Here is a 17,766-nt window from a genome sequence, read left to right on the forward strand (position 1 = left end):
GGGCGGCACACCAAGCAGTCTTTTTGAATAAAGTCCACGGGGGTAATTTTTTTCAGAGTCTGCGATTTTTAGAGCAGTCGGTGGATCTGTAACCCAATAACTGTGGCCTAACCTATCGCTCTCACTATGTCCTGTACAATAACGTCACGTTAAACCTTTTTTCCCCATACACAATATTTTCGATAAGCCAGCGTATGGCTTATACATCCCGCATACGCGGGCCATAAGTTATAGGCAAATTATGCAATTGTTGACACACGTTAGTTGTAAGTTACTCATAAGTAGAAATAATGTGTAGCGTACCCAGAACTTATTTCTAACCTATGAGAAACTTGCTTTGATCCTATGTATAACTTACAGTATGTCAAACTTATCGACAATGCATATTGATGTATTTCAGATGACCACAGAACTTACTGAATGTGTCAACCACTGTATAATAGCACATTAGCAGCATTTTTGATACGTCAGCATACACTGGCTAAATTGTCATGATGCAACAGTTGCATAACCTATTCAATGTAGCCAGTGCATTTGCCAAATTTTTCATAAATCTGCATTTGCTGGCTAAATCGTCAAGGTGTGACAGGCCCAAAACATCTACATTCACTCTATCCCTCCCTTATGTTCTTGACTGCATGTATACTATGTGAAATTAAGAAGAAGAAAGTACTTCATACTTCATATGTAATACATAAATATAAAGGCAAATTAAATACTTTACCTCAGGGCTTTTAGGATACCTGGTACCTCCTCCTCTACTTTTGAGTTGGGCATCTCAAAAGTTGGGTCCAGCTGGCAATAAATGAACTCAAACATCTTTAAAAACTCTTTGGTAGAGGGAGACTGGAGAGTCTTAGACGTCAAAGAGCCTGAATAGCCACGTTCTGTCAAGAACTATAGCAATTAAAAACAACATCAGAGACTGAGTAACATCAGGGATTTCTCATCATAGTTGAGAGAAGTAATCAATTTTGTTTGATGTTTGCAGAAAAAGCTGTTAATACCTCATGAAGTTGTCTAATACACTGTTGAACAAATCCTTTGTCATGCAGAGGTCTGGTGTCCTTCACCTTCTCAGTCCCTCCAAATCCTGACATCACGCTACTGCGACGCATGCTGGTTCCAGCAGTCCTGCCATCAATATACTGAAATATTAACTAAAGCTGTGACTAAGGATTGTTTTCATAAATGACTGATCAAACAGTTATTTTCTTGATTAGTCAAGGAGTTGTCAGTTATGTACATAGAATATCAAAATAAATAAATGGTGAAAAATGTCAATTTTGTCCACAGCCAATATATTCAAGTTTACTGTTAAACAGGAGTAAAGCAGTTAGTATAAACAAGAAAATATTCACATTCACAAAGCTGAAGTCAAAGATTTTTTTTTAATGACTCAAAATGATTAAATTATTCCAAAAACAGTATATCACCTGACATCTTAAATGTGAAAATGTAAACTAATTTAACCATTCAGCATTAGCCTGGATGAGTTTGTCCTCAGTGACGTCTCGGTGATGTTTTCTACATCAGGTGCTGTGTAGAGGTCACAGAGGACCAACGCATCCAGGTCTTTACAAAAACAGGAAACCTTGGATGATGGAAGTTCAGACCCTGATCAGATCTTGTGACTCTGTCTTCAGGATGGGAGACAGAGCTCTCTATAGCACCATGAGAGCTGACCTGAGGAGGAGCATCAAACAGGCTAAGTACTCTTACGAATGGAAAATAGAGGGAAACCTGACGGACAGTAACCTACGTCAGATGTGGAGGAGCATCCAGGCCCTAACCAACTACAAAGGCCTACCCCCTCCAACATCATTACAGCAGCACACTGGTAGAGGAGTGAAACAGCTTCTTCGCCTGGTTCAAGACCACCACACCACACACCTGCAGTCACTGCCTCCCCCTGGTTTCAGCACTTTATCTCACCTCTCTCTCCAGGAGGATGAGGTGAAGAAAAACCTAAGAGCAGTGAACACCAGGAAAGCTACTGGCCCTGACAGTATCCCAGGGGCAGGGATGAAAGCATGTGCAGACCAACTGGCAGGGATCCTCACCAAACTCTTCAAACTCTCCCTGACACATGCCACCATTCCTCCATGTCTTAAAGGCCTCCACCACTGTCCCCATCCCCCAAAAATCTGCCACAGACAGCCTGAATGATTAATCATTTATAGACCCATCACCCTGCTGTCTGTAATCATGAAGTGCCTGGAGTGATGAGTCTCCCAGCCATGCAAAGGATCATCATCAACACTTCCCGAAAAATCATCGGCTACCCTCTGCCCAGCCTGGAAAAGACTACCACATACTGCTGCCTTAGGAAAACCAAGGCCATCACCCCTCACACCCCGCCTTGACCGTGTTTGACTTGTTACCCTCCGAGAGACGCGACAGGTCAACTGTCCCACACCAGCAGGCTGACAAACGGCTTCTTACCCTGGGCCACCCATGGACACACACACACACAATTTCATATTTAAACAATTTCTGTGGTGTATAAGATGTTTTGGTTTTGTTTTTGTGGTGTACAAGAGGGAGCACCCCAATTTAATTGTAACTCCCCTCCAATGACAAAGAGTATTCTATTCGAGCATGGCCTCAGTGCTCATGGCATTTTTAAGTAAAAGCTTTGCAACATATTATGAACAGTTGTCACAAGAGAAAAAAAAATTTAAATTTCAAGCTTTTAAGTGTGACAACACATACATGCGTGTCAACAACACCTGATGGTGCCCCTGTTGTGAGAAGGAAAGCAATGGAAACAATAAAATCAAAGCACAGTGCACAGCAATTGAAGACAAAGGGAAAAAACACCACACACACACACACACAAGTGGTCACATTAGGTAATTCTGCATTAACACACATTCAATTTTGGATTACAAGAGGTTTTTGCATCACACCCATGGTCAACTTTCTACAGCACATACAACAAATCTCATGAAACCAGGTTTAGTGATCATTAGTTTTACAGTACGTCAGGAGGATTTTAGCTCAATCCAAATGTGTCCACATTGAGTAAGTAGGACTCAAGCCAAGAAATATACGTATGTTCACACGTAGTAGATTCATATGCAAGTACAGTACATAAAACTGCCACTTTTTTTTTTTGATTTTGTGGATGGCATTTCTAAATCCCTTGTTGACACAAAACAAGACCCATTTTGTTTTTCTTTTTGATAGTGTTAGCACACATTTTCACAAGGGAGAAACACAATACATAGAGAGCACCTACAGCTCCATGTTTGCTACAACAGAGAAATGTAAAGTGAGACATGATTTTGTTAATCCTACCGGGCACCAAAAAAGCTTGTCCGTCTTTCAGAAGTCATAGACTGCGGTTTTGGTATGCTGAGCTTTCCAAATGAAGGTTGTTTACTGTGAATAATAAACAAGAGTGTAAAGACACAGTTAAGTTCAACCTATTAACTTGTGCATATTTGAAAATGTAATTTCTAAAATACACACACACACACACAATATATATATATATATATATATATATATATATATATATATATATATAAATATGGTACACCTGTGCACTAATCATGGTGTCTAATCAGCTTCTTGGTATGGCACACCTGTGAGGTGGGATGGATTATCTCAGCAAAGGAGAAGTGCTCACTATCACAGATTTAGACTGGTTTGTGAACAATATTTGAGGGAAATGGTGATATTGTGTATGTGGAAAAAGTTTTAGATCTTTGAGTTCATCTCATACAAAATGGGAGCAAAACCAAAAGTGTTGCGTTTATATTTTTGTTGAGTGTATATACACACACACACACACATATATATACACACACATATATATATATGTGTGTGTGTATATATATATATATATATATATATATACACACATACATACATACATACATACATACACACACAACCCCTGGCAAAAATTATGGAATCACCGGCCTCGGAGGATGTTCATTCAGTTGTTTAATTTTGTAGAAAAAAAGCAAATCACAGACATGACACAAAACTAAAGTCATTTCAAATGGCAACTTTCTGGCTTTAAGAAACACTATAAGAAATCAGGAAAAAAAAAATTGTAGCAGTCAGTAATGGTTACTTTTTTTAGACCAAACAGAGGGGAAAAAATATGGAATCACTCAATTCTGAGGAATAAATTATGGAATCATGAAAAACAAAAGAACCCTCCAACACATCACTAGTATTTTGTTGCACCACCTCTGGCTTTTATAACAGCTTGCAGTCTCTGAGGCATGGACTTAATGAGTGACAAACAGTATTCTTCATCAATCTGGCTCCAACGTTCTCTGACTGCTGTTGCCAGATCAGCTTTGCAGGATGGAGCCTTGCCATGGACCATTTTCCACCAAAGATTTTCAATTGGATTAAGATCCGGACTATTTGCAGGCCATGACATTGACCCTATGTGTCTTTTTGCAAGGAATTTTTTCACAGTTTTTGCTCTATGGCAAGATGCATTATCATCTTGAAAAATGATTTCATCATCCCCAAACATCCTTTCAATTGATGAGATAAGAAAAGTGTCCAAAATATCAACGTAAACTTGTGCATTTATTGATGATGTAATGACAGCCATCTCCCCAGTGCCTTTACCTGACATGCAGCCCCATATCATCAATGACTGTGGAAATTTACATGTTCTCTTCAGGCAGTCATCTTTATAAATCTCATTGGAACGGCACCAAACAAAAGTTACAGCCTCATCACCTTGCCCAATGCAGATTCGAGATTCATCACTGAATATGACTTTCATCCAGTCATCCACAGTCCATGATTGCTTTTCCTTAGCCCATTGTAACCTTGTTTTTTTCTGTTTAGGTGTTAATGATGGCTTTCGTTTAGCTTTTCTGTATGTAAATCCCATTTCCTTTAGGCGGTTTCTTACAGTTCGGTCACAGACGTTGACTCCAGTTTCCTCCCATTCATTCCTCATTTGTTTTGTTGTGCATTTTCGATTTTTGAGACATACTGCTTTAAATTTTCTGTCTTGACGCTTTGATGTCTTCCTTGGTCTACCAGTATGTTTGCCTTTAACAACCTTTACATGTTGTTTGTATTTGGTCCAGAGTTTGAACACAGCTGACTCTGAACAACCAACATCTTTTGCAACATTGCATGATGATTTACCCTCTTTTAAGAGTTTGATAATCCTCTTTGTTTCAACTGACATCTCTCGTGTTGGAGCCATGATTCATGTCAGTCCACTTGGTGCAACAGCTCTCCAAGGTGTGATCACTCCTTTTTAAATGCAGACTAACGAGCAGATCTGATTTGATGCAGGTGTTAGTTTTGGGGATGAAAATTTACAGGGTGATTCCATAATTTATATATATATATATATATATATATATATATATATATATATAATGGCTGATTTACTTGTAGCAGCATACTCAGAAAAACACAGAATACAAGCAGAATAAAAAGAGAAAAGATGCATGTATAATAACAAAGACTATATAAAAAAATCCAACTATGTATAGTATATACAAAATTTATTTAATTCAGAGATTAACCCAGCTGAAAGAGAGTCCATTTTAAAATAAAAAGAAAAGGAAAGCAGCCAGCAAAATAAATAAATAAACAAAATATTCACACTGAAGAAGCTGAAACGTATAGCTTTATTCAACTTAGGTTACAATGCATCTGGAAAGTATTCACAGCACTTCACTTTTTCCACATTTTGTTATGTTAGTCTTATTCCAAAATGGATTAATTTTCCTCAAATTTCTACACACAATACCCCATAATGACAGTGTGAAAGGGTTTTTTCATTTTTGCAAATTTATTAAAAATAAAAAAAACTAAGAAATCACATGTACATAAGTATTCACAGCATTTGCCATGAAGCTCAGAACTGAGCTCAGGTGTATCATGTTTACACTGATCATCCTGGAAATGTTTCTACAGCTTAATTGGAGTCCACCTGGGGTAAATTCAATTGATTGGACATGATTTGGAAAGGTACACACCTGTCTACATATGTATAACGTCCCACAATGGACAGTGCATGTCAGAGCACAAACCAAGCATGAAGTCAAAGGAATTGTCTGTAGACCTCTGCGATAAGACTGTCTCAAGACACAAATCTAGGGAAGGGTACAGAAACATCTCTGGTGCTCTGAAGTTCCCAGTGGGCACAGTGGCTGACATCATCGATAAATGAAAGAAGTTCAGATCCACCAAGACTCTTCCTAGAGCTGGCTGCCCGTCAAAAATGAGCGATCGGGGGAGAAGGGCTTTAGTCAAGAAGGTGACCAAGAACCCGATGATCACTCTGTCAGAGCTCCAGCATTACTCGGCGGAGAGAGGAGAACCTTCCAGAAGGACAACCATCTCTGCAGCAATCCACCAATCAGGCCTGTTTGGTTGACTGGCCAGTGGCCAGATAGAAGCCACTCCCTTAGTAAAAGGCACATGGCTGCCCATCTGGAGTTCGACAAAAGGCACCTGAAGGATTCTCAGAAAACCTGCTCCAGAGCGCTCTTGACCTCAGACTGGAGCAACGATTCATCTTTCAGCAGGACAATGACCCAAAGCACACAGCCAAGGTATCAAAGGAGTGGCTTCAGAACAACTCTGTGAATGTCCTTGAGTGGCCCAGCCAGAGCCCAGACCTGAATCCGATGGAACATCTCTGAAGAGGTCTGAAAATGGCTGTGCACTGACGCTCCCCATCCAACCTGATGGAGCTTGAGAGGCGCTGCAAAGAGGAATGGGCAAAACTGCCCAAAGATAGGTGCACCAAGCTTGTGGCATCATATTCAAGAAGGCTTGAGGCTGTCATTGCTGCTGAAGGTGCATCAACAAAGTACTGAGCAAAGGGTGTGAATACATATGTACACGTGATTTCTTAGGTCGCGGTTTTCAATAAATTTGCAAAAAGCAACAACAACAAAAAACACTTTTCATGTTGTCATTATGGGGTGTTTTGAGTAGAATTCTGAGGGGAAAAAAAAATTTACTCCATTTTGCAATCAGACTGTAAGGTGAAGTGCTGTGAATAGTTTTCGGGTGCACACTAAGTTGTAAAGTTGTTGCTACTGAAAGATTAAGAATAACATGTTTTGTATAACATCACCTGAGTTTTCTTACATTGATGTGATGCTATATTAAAAAAAAAAAAAAAAAAAACACGAAAAAAAATGCTAAATCCGCACAGTCACTTGCCCAGTTCTGGTTCATTGCTGGTTCCGGATCACTGCTGTAGTTTTTGCGCCACCGTTTCTCGTAATCAGCGCAAATAAGCTAATACTTGGTACCAATGGAAAGGCTGATGTTTTGTCTACAAACGACCACAGGCTTGACCGGATCCAGCCATCCTTGTGATCAGGAGAGGAATCAAAACATCCGGTGTCAGTGGTGTGCGCGTGTTTTCTGACTCACTCATTCGTGAAAGTGACGATCTCTATTAAGTAGCAAAGGTGAGTTAGCCATTCAGTGTCATTGGTTCTAGAGTGGGAAAATACTTACTTACTTGGGTAGAAAATGTCAGTGTGTTACGTCTTGCTGTTTAATTGCTGCACGCATTTATCTCCGACGCAAAAATTTGCCGGTTGTGGATCACTGAAGCAGCAGCCTCGTGTCAGTACTTGTGAGCCATGTGTTCTTTGGGGGTCATCTCAACATCACAAATGGATATGAATGTTTGAGCTTTTACTTTTTAATTCGGGAGAAATCTCACCTCCACACATTTAAAACCCTCCTTTGCTCTCCATCTCTAACAACATAAGGTGCAAAATGATAGCAAGTTGGGGCATCTTGTGCTATCCTGACCCACTTCATTGAGTTAAAAGCTTAGAGGGAGATGTCAAAATCCAAGAATGTTTATTACCACAGATTTTATTTTATCTTCATTTATTAAGGAATGCCACCCAGTAAAATGAATTCATCATTTCATGTAAATAAAGTTTTTTGGAAGAAATGCAATTTGTGCTTGTAATGATGGCACTTTATGATGGCAGTACATTTTTTTCCAGATGCCACCTAAAAAGAAGAAAGCTGCTGCAAAGTCACCCATAAAGAAGGGCACTGCTGCCAGTCCATCTGTGCAGAAGGCAAAGCAAGTTAAAAAGCACTATATGAAGGCTGGTTATTCCAAGTCTCCTTCCTTTTCAGAAATAATGTGGAATCTCAAACTTATTTCAATTTAGCAACTTTTTACTGACCATATATGGCACAAATAATGCAGGTTTGAAGGTATTTAAAAACACTTCATTTTTTTGCTCGGAAAACGTATAATAGTGCCTCTCGAAAATAAGTAAATCCTCATTTAATAAGTATATTTTATATAGTTTTGTGTTCAAAACACATTCCCAGGCACAGTGTGTATCATTCTGCATTAGAAGGGCTCCAGCCAGATGCCAGGAATGACCCCAAAGCGACACAGAGTGTCATGATCCAGAACTAGGCAAAGTGATCCATTTCCGGCAAATATTTGCACCACATATAATGTGGCTTCACACTTTAAGTAGAAGGGTTACCCCATCCAGACTTCTTTAGCTAGATAACATCCAAATACCCCATAAAGGATATTCAGTTGCATTATGGCTCTATATAGCGGGACTTTAAAAAAGTGATCCAGAACTGGGCAAATGACTGTAGTGTTTGCATGCTTTCACACTCACTCACTCACTCACACACACCTTCATGAGAACATTTGTGTCACTCCTTTATTTGGATTAACCATTCATTGATACTATAACGTGAGAAAGCAATGTAAAATGGAAACAAAGCATTGCAGTTATGAAAAGCAATGTGAAATGTGAAACTGCTTATCAAGGATACTTCATCTGTTATACTTGTGGGCGTGATTATAAGCAGATACCTGCGCAGAAAGTGTCACTTTCAGCCAATTTTAAGAAAATACGATTAATTCAATTTTAAAACACATGCTTAAAAAACAAACACACCAACCTCTGAGGCGTTGTGTAGCCGGTGCTCATCCTATCTGCCACTCGCATAGGCAACTCCGACACTCGACCTGTGGCTCGATTAATCCTTCCTCTAGACGTTTTAAGAAGATTTTAAAAACACACACACAATGAGGCGCTTCTGAAAAATTACCCGTTGTACTTACAGCACACAGCTCTCACAGCCGTATGTGTTCAGTATATATCGCTACTGTCCAAAAAGAAACGTAAAGTTAGCCAACTGTGGCTAACGTTAGCAACACAATTCGCTAAATTACTAGGATTTAACTTATTAACACACTTTACAGAACTGACGAAATATTATTTTGCGACTTACCGGTCCATGTTTCGTCGTATTTAAAAAGCTGTTTTCGCAATGAATTCAAAATCATAAAAACCGCCAAAACATGACAGTCAACTTTTCTTCTTCTTTCGAGCGGATCGGCAAACCAACACGATGCATTACCGCCACCAACTGTTTGGGAGTGGAGCATTAATGGAGTCTGATGCTATAATAAGGAATTGTGGAGATGAAGGAGGAGAGGGGAATAAAAAAAAGGGGGGGGGGGGTGTTAAACTGTACTATATTCTCTTGAATAGCCCTGTTCCCTTCAAATATAGCAATGCATGTCTCCAAGCTGGTGGTGTAATTGTAGACAAAAGTAATCCCTGAAGTGTTAAACTGTTCTGTCCTCATGTTCTAACATTGTCCAACAGAATTTTTCACTGGCTGTTTGTTGATTACAATTGTATTAATAATGACTTAGATAAGCTATGAGATTGGTCAAATGAATGACTACTCAGGTTTAATAGTGAAAAATGTAAGGCAATGCATTTTGGTGCAAAGAATCCTTGTTATGAGTACTATATAAATGGAGATGAAGTTGACACTGTCATGGAAGAAACAGATTTAGGTGTTTTATTTACCAATAAGTTATCATTCTCGAAGCACATAAGTAATGCAGCGGCAAAACCTAATCAAGTGCTCGGTCTTATCAAAAGGTTGTTCAGTTATATTACCAAGGAATCTTTCCTAGTGTCGTACAAGAGTTATGTTTGACCTCATTTGGAGTATTATGTGCAAGTGTGGTTCCCTTTTTACAGAGGGGCAAAGATATGTTAGAAAAAGTTCAACGCAGGGCAACAAAAGATATACCTGGTTTAGAACACTTATGAAAATAGCTTGAAGGAACTCAGACTGACGACACGAGAAAACAGGAGAGTTCATGGGGACCTTATTGAAACTTACAAAATGTTAAACTGTCATGAAATTGATTGTAATTCATTTTTCCTATTTAGAGATTATACTGGACTGAGAGGCCACTCGACTATGTTAAAGGTTATTAAGTTCAAGATTAGATGTCAGAATTGTTTTTAGTAATAGAATCATCACTTTTTGGAACAGTTTACTGAACCATGTTATAAATTCACCCAGTGTCAATGTTTTTAAAGATAAGTACAATACAGTTTTTAACCTTGGATGTGAGATGTGTGCTTTTATGTACTATTTATATAAATTAGTATTTTATGGTTTTAGGTATTACTGTGGATTTTATTAATCGTTGGAATTATTTATGTTTTTAACTTTTGATGTGTAACTTTATGTACTATCTGTACAAACTTTTTAAAATCATGCAATAAATGTTATGTTCTATGCTTAGCATTCCAATAACACGACAGTTCTCAAGTACTGAGTGACTGTGCAAGAAGGACAATGAGGAAAGACACCCAGAGCAAGTTATAGGCTTCTGTGGCTGCGACTGGAGAAATTACACACAGGCATAAAAACACATGAGATATACAAGTTCTTGTGCCAAATATACTCCTTGTTTTTGTTACCCATGAAAACGCACTGTCATCGCAAATACAGTATTGTTTGGGAATTACTTTTTGTGCAGGAACTCATCAAGCAAGTCAGCCGTGGGCTCGTACGAACAAAAAACTGTATAGTTGTTCAGCCAATTACTATCAGCTAAGTTAGTGGTGCTCGTGAGAGTATGGGAGAAACATTATATGCAATAGCACCTGAAATTAAACGAGACATTCATTTTCTATACTGGCTTATTCCAATTAAGGGTTGGGGGGGGGGGCCACACATAAAAAAGATGTATCATCAGATTTCAGATACAGTTGTGTTCAAAATAATAGCAGTCCAATGTCACTAACCAGATCAATAAGTTTTTGGTAGAACTATTCTACATGGCAAATAATTCACTAGTAGGTGTAGCAGAGTAATAGACAACCAACAGACACAACAGTCATGACGTGCACGCTGCTGATCCTGTGCAAATTGAATCATGAATTGAAAGGGGCCTTCAGGATAATAGTGACACATGTCCGAGACACATGCACCACATATGTTGCTTTTTGCAACACCACACTCATGGGGGCACTTAAACAAATTTCACATCCAGCTTGAAAGTGATTGTCTGCTCACTGTTTTCGTGCTGACAGCATGAATGGCCACACATTTTCTAAGTGTCAAGCGAGCGGTGTTGGATGTTCGTGTGTTACCTGGAATTTGGCCGACACCTGCCGCGAGAGCGATCGAATGCACGCTGCTGATCCTGTGCAAATTGAATCATGAATTGAAAGGGGCCTTCAGGATGATAGTGACACATGTACCACGTACGTTGCTTTTTGCAACACCACACTCGTGGGGGCACTTAAACAAATTTCACATCCAGCTCGAAAGTGATTGTCTGCTCACTGTTTTCATGCTGACAGCATGAATAGCCATACATTTTCTAAGTGTCAAGCGAGCGGTGTTGGATGTTCATGTGTCACCTGGAATTTGGCCGACACCTGCCGCGAGAGCGATCGAATGCACGCTGCTGATCCTGTGCAAATTGAATCATGAATTGAAAGGCGCGGCTTTACCGAGGCCCGAGGCGTCAGCACAGTTCCACCGGCGCGGCTTTAGCGAGACCCGAGGCGTCAGCGCACATCCACCGGCGCGGCTCCACCTGAAGCCCGAGGCGTCAGCGCAGTTCCACCGGCGCGGCTTTACCGAGGCCCGATGCGCCAGCGCGGAGTTATCTGACCATGGGTCCGAAGAAGGCACTGATGGCGGAGGAGGGAGACGATATCAAAAAGTCCCTGGACTTTTTGTCTGAGGAAATCTCTGTTGTTAAAATGCAGCAGAAATCCATTACGGAGCTGGTGGAAGAAGTGAAGGCTCTCCGGATCCAGAATGCCGAGAAAGACCGGCGTCTGGTGTACCTGGAGAACCGTGTTGCGGAGTTGGAACAGTACACAAGGATGAACGACGTTATTATTACAGGAATTCATATTAAACCTCGATCCTACGCACGGGCGGTGTCAGAAGACAGCGGAGGGGAGGCCAGCGAGCAGGAGGCCAGCTCAGTGGAACAACAGGTGGCTGACTTCCTGCAATCTAAAGGTATTCAAATGGACTGTAATAACATTGAAGCGTGCCACCCCCTGCCCAGGAGAGAGGATGGAGACAAGCGAGCAGTTATAATGAGGTTTGTCAACAGAAAACATAAAATGGCATTGTTAAAACAGGGACGGAAACTTAAAGGAACAAACGTATTCATCAATGAACATCTGACCAAAAGAAACGCAGGACCCAGGAAACCCAGGAAAGCTCGTTTCTTAAAAAGCAGGGAAAAATTCAACAGACATGGACATCCAACTGCAAAACATTTATCAAATTGAATGGAACACCAGAACAAGCGAAGGTTATGGTAATCAGGAACATCGAGGATCTGGACAAATACGACCAATAAGGTATGAGGACATAAACATCACAACACCATGACACAGACCAGAGGAACCTATTCATCTACTACATCATCTACATCTGGAGACAAGAAGGATATAACTCAAAGGATTGCTGATCATGGAAAAGTAGAACTGAGAACATTTAAATACACAGACCACAATGTACTGGACTTGGAGCACGATATAGACCCGGACAATAATTTCTTCTCAAATATCAATGACAGTTGTTGCTATTATACAGATGAACAGTTTAATCGGATCATTAAAACGGATAACAAATTAACAATAATCCATTTCAACAGCAGAAGTCTATATGCAAACTTTAACAACATTAAAGAATATTTAAGTCAGTTTAAAAAAATATTTAACATAATTGCTATATCAGAAACATGGATCAATGAAGATAAAGGAATGGATTTTGAACTGGATGGATATGAATTTAACTGTGTAAACAGAAAGAATAAGAGTGGAGGAGGAGTGGCTGTGTATGTGGATAAGAACATGGATTATAAAATAGTAGACAATATGACAACTGTGATTGATAACTTATTAGAATGTATAACTATTGAAATATGTGAAGAAAAAAGCAAAAATGTATTAGTCAGCTGTATATATAGAGCACCAGGATCTAGTATTGAAACATTCACTGACTGTATGGAAAAAAACATTCTCAAAAACTAATCAAAAAACTGTGTTCATTTGTGGTGACTTAAATATTGATCTGCTCAATCCAAATAAGCATAAAATAACAGATGAATTTATCAGTATAATGTACAGTATGAGTTTATATCCAAAAATCACCAGTCCAAGCAGAATTACATCCCATAGTGCCACCTTAATTGATAATATATTCAGCAATGATATTGAGAATAACACTGTGAGTGGATTATTAATCAATGACATTAGTGATCATCTTACCAGTTTTCATCGTTTATAATAGAAACCATCGGCGGAATCAGCCAGAGGAGAAAATAAAATACAGGCGAGTGCAGACAGAGGAAAACATGAACACACTAAAGAAGGATTTACAGGAGCAAAACTGGGAAAAGGTATACAGTGAAAGTGATGTTGATAGTGCATATGAAACTTTTTTACAAATATTTACATCATTATATGATAAAAATTGTCCAATTAAACAAGACTACAGAAAACAAAAAATCCAAGCTCGACCATGGATGACGAAAGGGTTACGAAATGCATGTAATAAGAAAAATACACTGTATAGAGAATTCATAAAACTAAAGAGGCAGAAAATAGATATAAGAAATACAAAAATAGATTAACTAATATTATACGGATATGTAGGAAGGAATATTATAGTAACATATTATATAATAAAAACAATATTAAAGGAATATGGGATATACGAGGGCTGTCAATAAAGTATAGGTCCTTTTTATTTTTTTCAAAAACTATATGGATTTCATTCATATGTTTTTACGTCAGACATGCTTGAACCCTCGTGCGCATACGTGAGTTTTTCCACGCCTGTCGGTGACGTCATTCACTTGTGAGCACTCCTTGTGGGAGGAGTCGTCCAGCCCCTCGTCGGAATTCCTTTGTCTGAGAAGTTGCTGAGAGACTGGCGCGTTGTTTGATCAAAATTTTTTCTAAACCTGTGAGACACATCGAAGTGGACACGGTTCGAAAAATTAAGCTGGTTTTCAGTGAAAATTTTAACGGCTGATGAGAGATTTTGAGGTGATTCTGTCGCTTTAAGGACTTTTCACGGTGCGAGACGTCGCGCTGCGCTCTCAGCCGCCGTCGTCAGCCTGTTCAAGCTGAAAACCTCCACATTTCAGGCTCTTTTGATCCAGGACGTCGTGAGAGAACAGAAGTTTCAGAAGAAGTCGGTTTCAGCATTTTATCCGGATATTCCACTGTTAAAGGAGATTTTTTTTAATGAAAGACGTTCGGACGGGTCCGCGCATCGGGACGCAGTCGACGCGGTGCGGCGGCACAGGAAAAACACCTCCGTGTTGATAACTATTTGTAAAATCCAGGTGGCTTTTGATGGCTTTCAGTGGAGTGAGTGTATGAGAAATTGTTTAACAGCAGGACATGTTCCAACTTGTCCTTAAGGCTTCCAACAGAGGTGTTTTTCCTGTGGCGGAGCGTCGCGTACGTGCGGACCCATCCGCACGTCTTTCATTAAAAAAATCTCCTTTAACAGTGGAATAGCCGGATAAAATGCTGAAACCGACTTCTTCTGAAACTTCTCTGTTCTCTCACGACGTCCTGGATCAATAGAGCCTGAAATGTGGAGGTTTTCAGCTTGAACAGGCTGACGACGGCGGCTGAGAGCGCCGAGCGACGTCTCGCACCGTGGGAAGTCCTTAAAGCGACAGTGTCACCTCAAAATCTCTCATCAGCCGTTAAAATTTTCACTGAAAACCAGCTTAATTTTTCGAACCGTGTCCACTTCGATGTGTCTCACAGGTTTAGAAAAAATTTTGATCAAACAACGCGCCAGTCTCTCAGCAACTTCTCAGACAAAGGAATTCCGACGAGGGGCTGGACGACTCCTCCCACAAGGAGTGCTCACAGGCGAATGACGTCACCGACAGGCGTGGAAAAACTCACGCATGCGCACGAGGGTTCAAGCATGTCTGACGTAAAAACATATGAATGAAATCCATATGTTGTGAAAGTGACGTGACACGGACCCACAACAGGGGGCGTTAATGAACGGACAATGGATAAGCCAAAAAGTAACAATTTAATGTTGTTAATCGCACAACAATGTACAGACAACAACAATATGGTGACTGTCAATCATACACCAGGTGACGTGTGGGCAAGCTCGACGATAGAAGACACCTGGAGAGAGAAGAGCTGGATCCCCACACAGCTTCCACCACCAACGGAGCTGAAGAACACCGGAGCCGCCAAGCCCTGCGCCCCAGGTGGCCGCTGTCTTCAGCAGTCAGACCCGATACTGCTGGCAGAGAACAAAGACAGTCCAGATGAGTGTGAGTTCGCACACTCAGTAATCCCACAGTCTGTCTTAAGTAAAGGAGGGAAAACCTCCACCTCCAATCACACACACTCGTGCAGCTCCTGGTCAACCACTTATCTGAGTTGGGGTGTGAGGCGAAGCCGTCGCTGTCACACCAAACGCCAATCCTCCAGATAAGGCAACACTCCAGGAAAACGGCTGCAAATAGAAGTTCAGGTTAAACACACACAGTGTCAGGCAGCAGAGAAATTACCTGAATGGTAGTTGATTTCTCGGCGAGGAGGTGGAGTTGCAGTCCGGTCTTTGTAGTGGTGGTGATGGGCGACAGCTTGTGTTGATTAATGACAGCTGTCACCTCCAGCAAAGCCGACGCCCTCTCGTGCTTGAAGCCCGCACTTCAAGCAGGGCGCCATCTTGTGGTGGTGGGCCAGCAGTACCTCCTCTTCAGCGGCCTACACAACACCATATAGTTTTTGAAAAAAATAAAAAGGACCTATACTTTATTGACAGACCTTGTATTAAATAGCATTCTCAAAAATGGTAATAAAAAACAGAGTTACCCTCAGTATTTCATTGATAATAATGTCAAGAAGGAAAATAAGGATGAGGTAGTCAACGGTTTTAATAATTTTTTTGTAAATATTGGACCAAGCTTGGCAGAAAAAATTCCCAATTCCCAACCTGAGGATTGGGATAATAATCTCATAGAAAGAAATCCCTGTTCAATATTCCTCACAGCAGTGGATGGAAAAGAAATTATAGACATTGTGAATAATTGTAAATATAAAACATCTACCAATTTAAATGAAATTGATATGGTGGTGGTAAAACAGGTCATTGAATGGATTGTAGAACCATTAACATCATCTGTAACTTATCATTTCAAACCGGTAAATTTCCCAATCAAATGAAAATAGCTAAGGTTGTGCCGCTGTATAAGACTGGGGATAGACACCACTTCACAAATTATAGACCTGTTTCTTTGCTTCCACAATTTTCCAAATTATTAGAAAGTTATTCAGTAATAGATTAGACAAATTCATAAATAAACATAAATTACTTACTGATAGTCAATATGGATTCAGAGCACATAGTTCAACATCACTTGCATTAATAGAATCAGTTGAGGAGATTACAAACGCCATAGACCACAAATTACATTCAGTTGGAATATTTATAGACCTTAAATAGGCTTTTGATACAATCAATCATGACATATTAATCAGTAAACTTGAACAGTATGGGATTAGGGGGTTGGTGTTGCACTGGGTGAGAAGCTACTTAAGTAACAGAAAACAGTTTGTGAGGTTGGGGGAATATACATCATCATGGTTGGACAATGCTTGTGGCGTCCCACAGGGGTCAGTATTGGGTCCAAAACTGTTTCTAATTTATATAAATGATATTGTCAATGTTTCCCAAATATTAAAAATAGTATTATTTGCAGATGACACAAGCATTTTTTGTTCAGGGGGGGATTTGCAGGAGTTACTGAGGAGGATCAGTATAGAAATGGGAAAATTGAAAATATGGTTTGACAGAAAAAAATTATCATTAAACTTAAGTAAAACAAAATACATGTTATTTGGCTATTGTAATACAGACATACAGGTTCAGTTACAAGTCGAGGGGGTAGATATTGAAAGGGTACATGAAAATAAGTTTCTGGGGGTGATAATAGATGATAAGATAAACTGGAAGACTCATATAAAACATATACAAAGTAAACTGTCAAGAAGCATTTCAGTTCTAAACAAAGCGAAACATATTCTGGACCACAACTCACTCCGCATTCTTTACTGCTCACTGCTTTTACCATATTTACAGTACTGTGCAGAGGTATGGGGTAATACTTATAAAGGTACAACACAATCACTATCAGTAATGCAGAAAAGAGCTATAAGGATTATTCATAATACTGGCTATAGAGATCATACAAATCCACTATTTTTACAATCCAAATTCTTAAAATTCACAGACTTGGTTCATTTTCAAACAGTACAAATCGTGTATAAAGCAATAAACAATTTACTTCCAGCAAATATTAAAAATATGTTTTTTAACAGATCAGGGGATTGCAGTCTGAGGGAGAAATTTAATTTAAAGCATCAGTGGGCACGAACAACATTAAAAGGT

At 39.7% G+C, this 17,766-nt stretch overlaps 1 protein-coding gene across 1 annotated transcript in view; it reads right to left on the reverse strand.

Moving 5' to 3' along the window:
- The window catches only part of ndc80 (NDC80 kinetochore complex component), a 38,688-nt gene extending 29,355 nt beyond the window's left edge, over positions 1–9,333 (reverse strand). The window contains exons 1-5 of the mRNA XM_034170431.1: positions 9,262–9,333; positions 8,929–9,018; positions 3,304–3,387; positions 1,008–1,134; positions 725–897 (exon numbers count right to left, since the gene is read on the reverse strand). Coding sequence (XP_034026322.1) covers positions 725–897; positions 1,008–1,134; positions 3,304–3,387; positions 8,929–9,018; positions 9,262–9,269 — 482 coding nt within the window. The 5' untranslated portion in view covers positions 9,270–9,333. The remainder of the gene's footprint in view (positions 1–724; positions 898–1,007; positions 1,135–3,303; positions 3,388–8,928; positions 9,019–9,261) is intronic.
- Positions 9,334–17,766: the final 8,433 nt, after the last annotated feature.

Source organism: Thalassophryne amazonica, chromosome 5 (assembly GCF_902500255.1).
Source record: "Thalassophryne amazonica chromosome 5, fThaAma1.1, whole genome shotgun sequence".
Classification (NCBI taxonomy): domain Eukaryota; kingdom Metazoa; phylum Chordata; class Actinopteri; order Batrachoidiformes; family Batrachoididae; genus Thalassophryne; species Thalassophryne amazonica.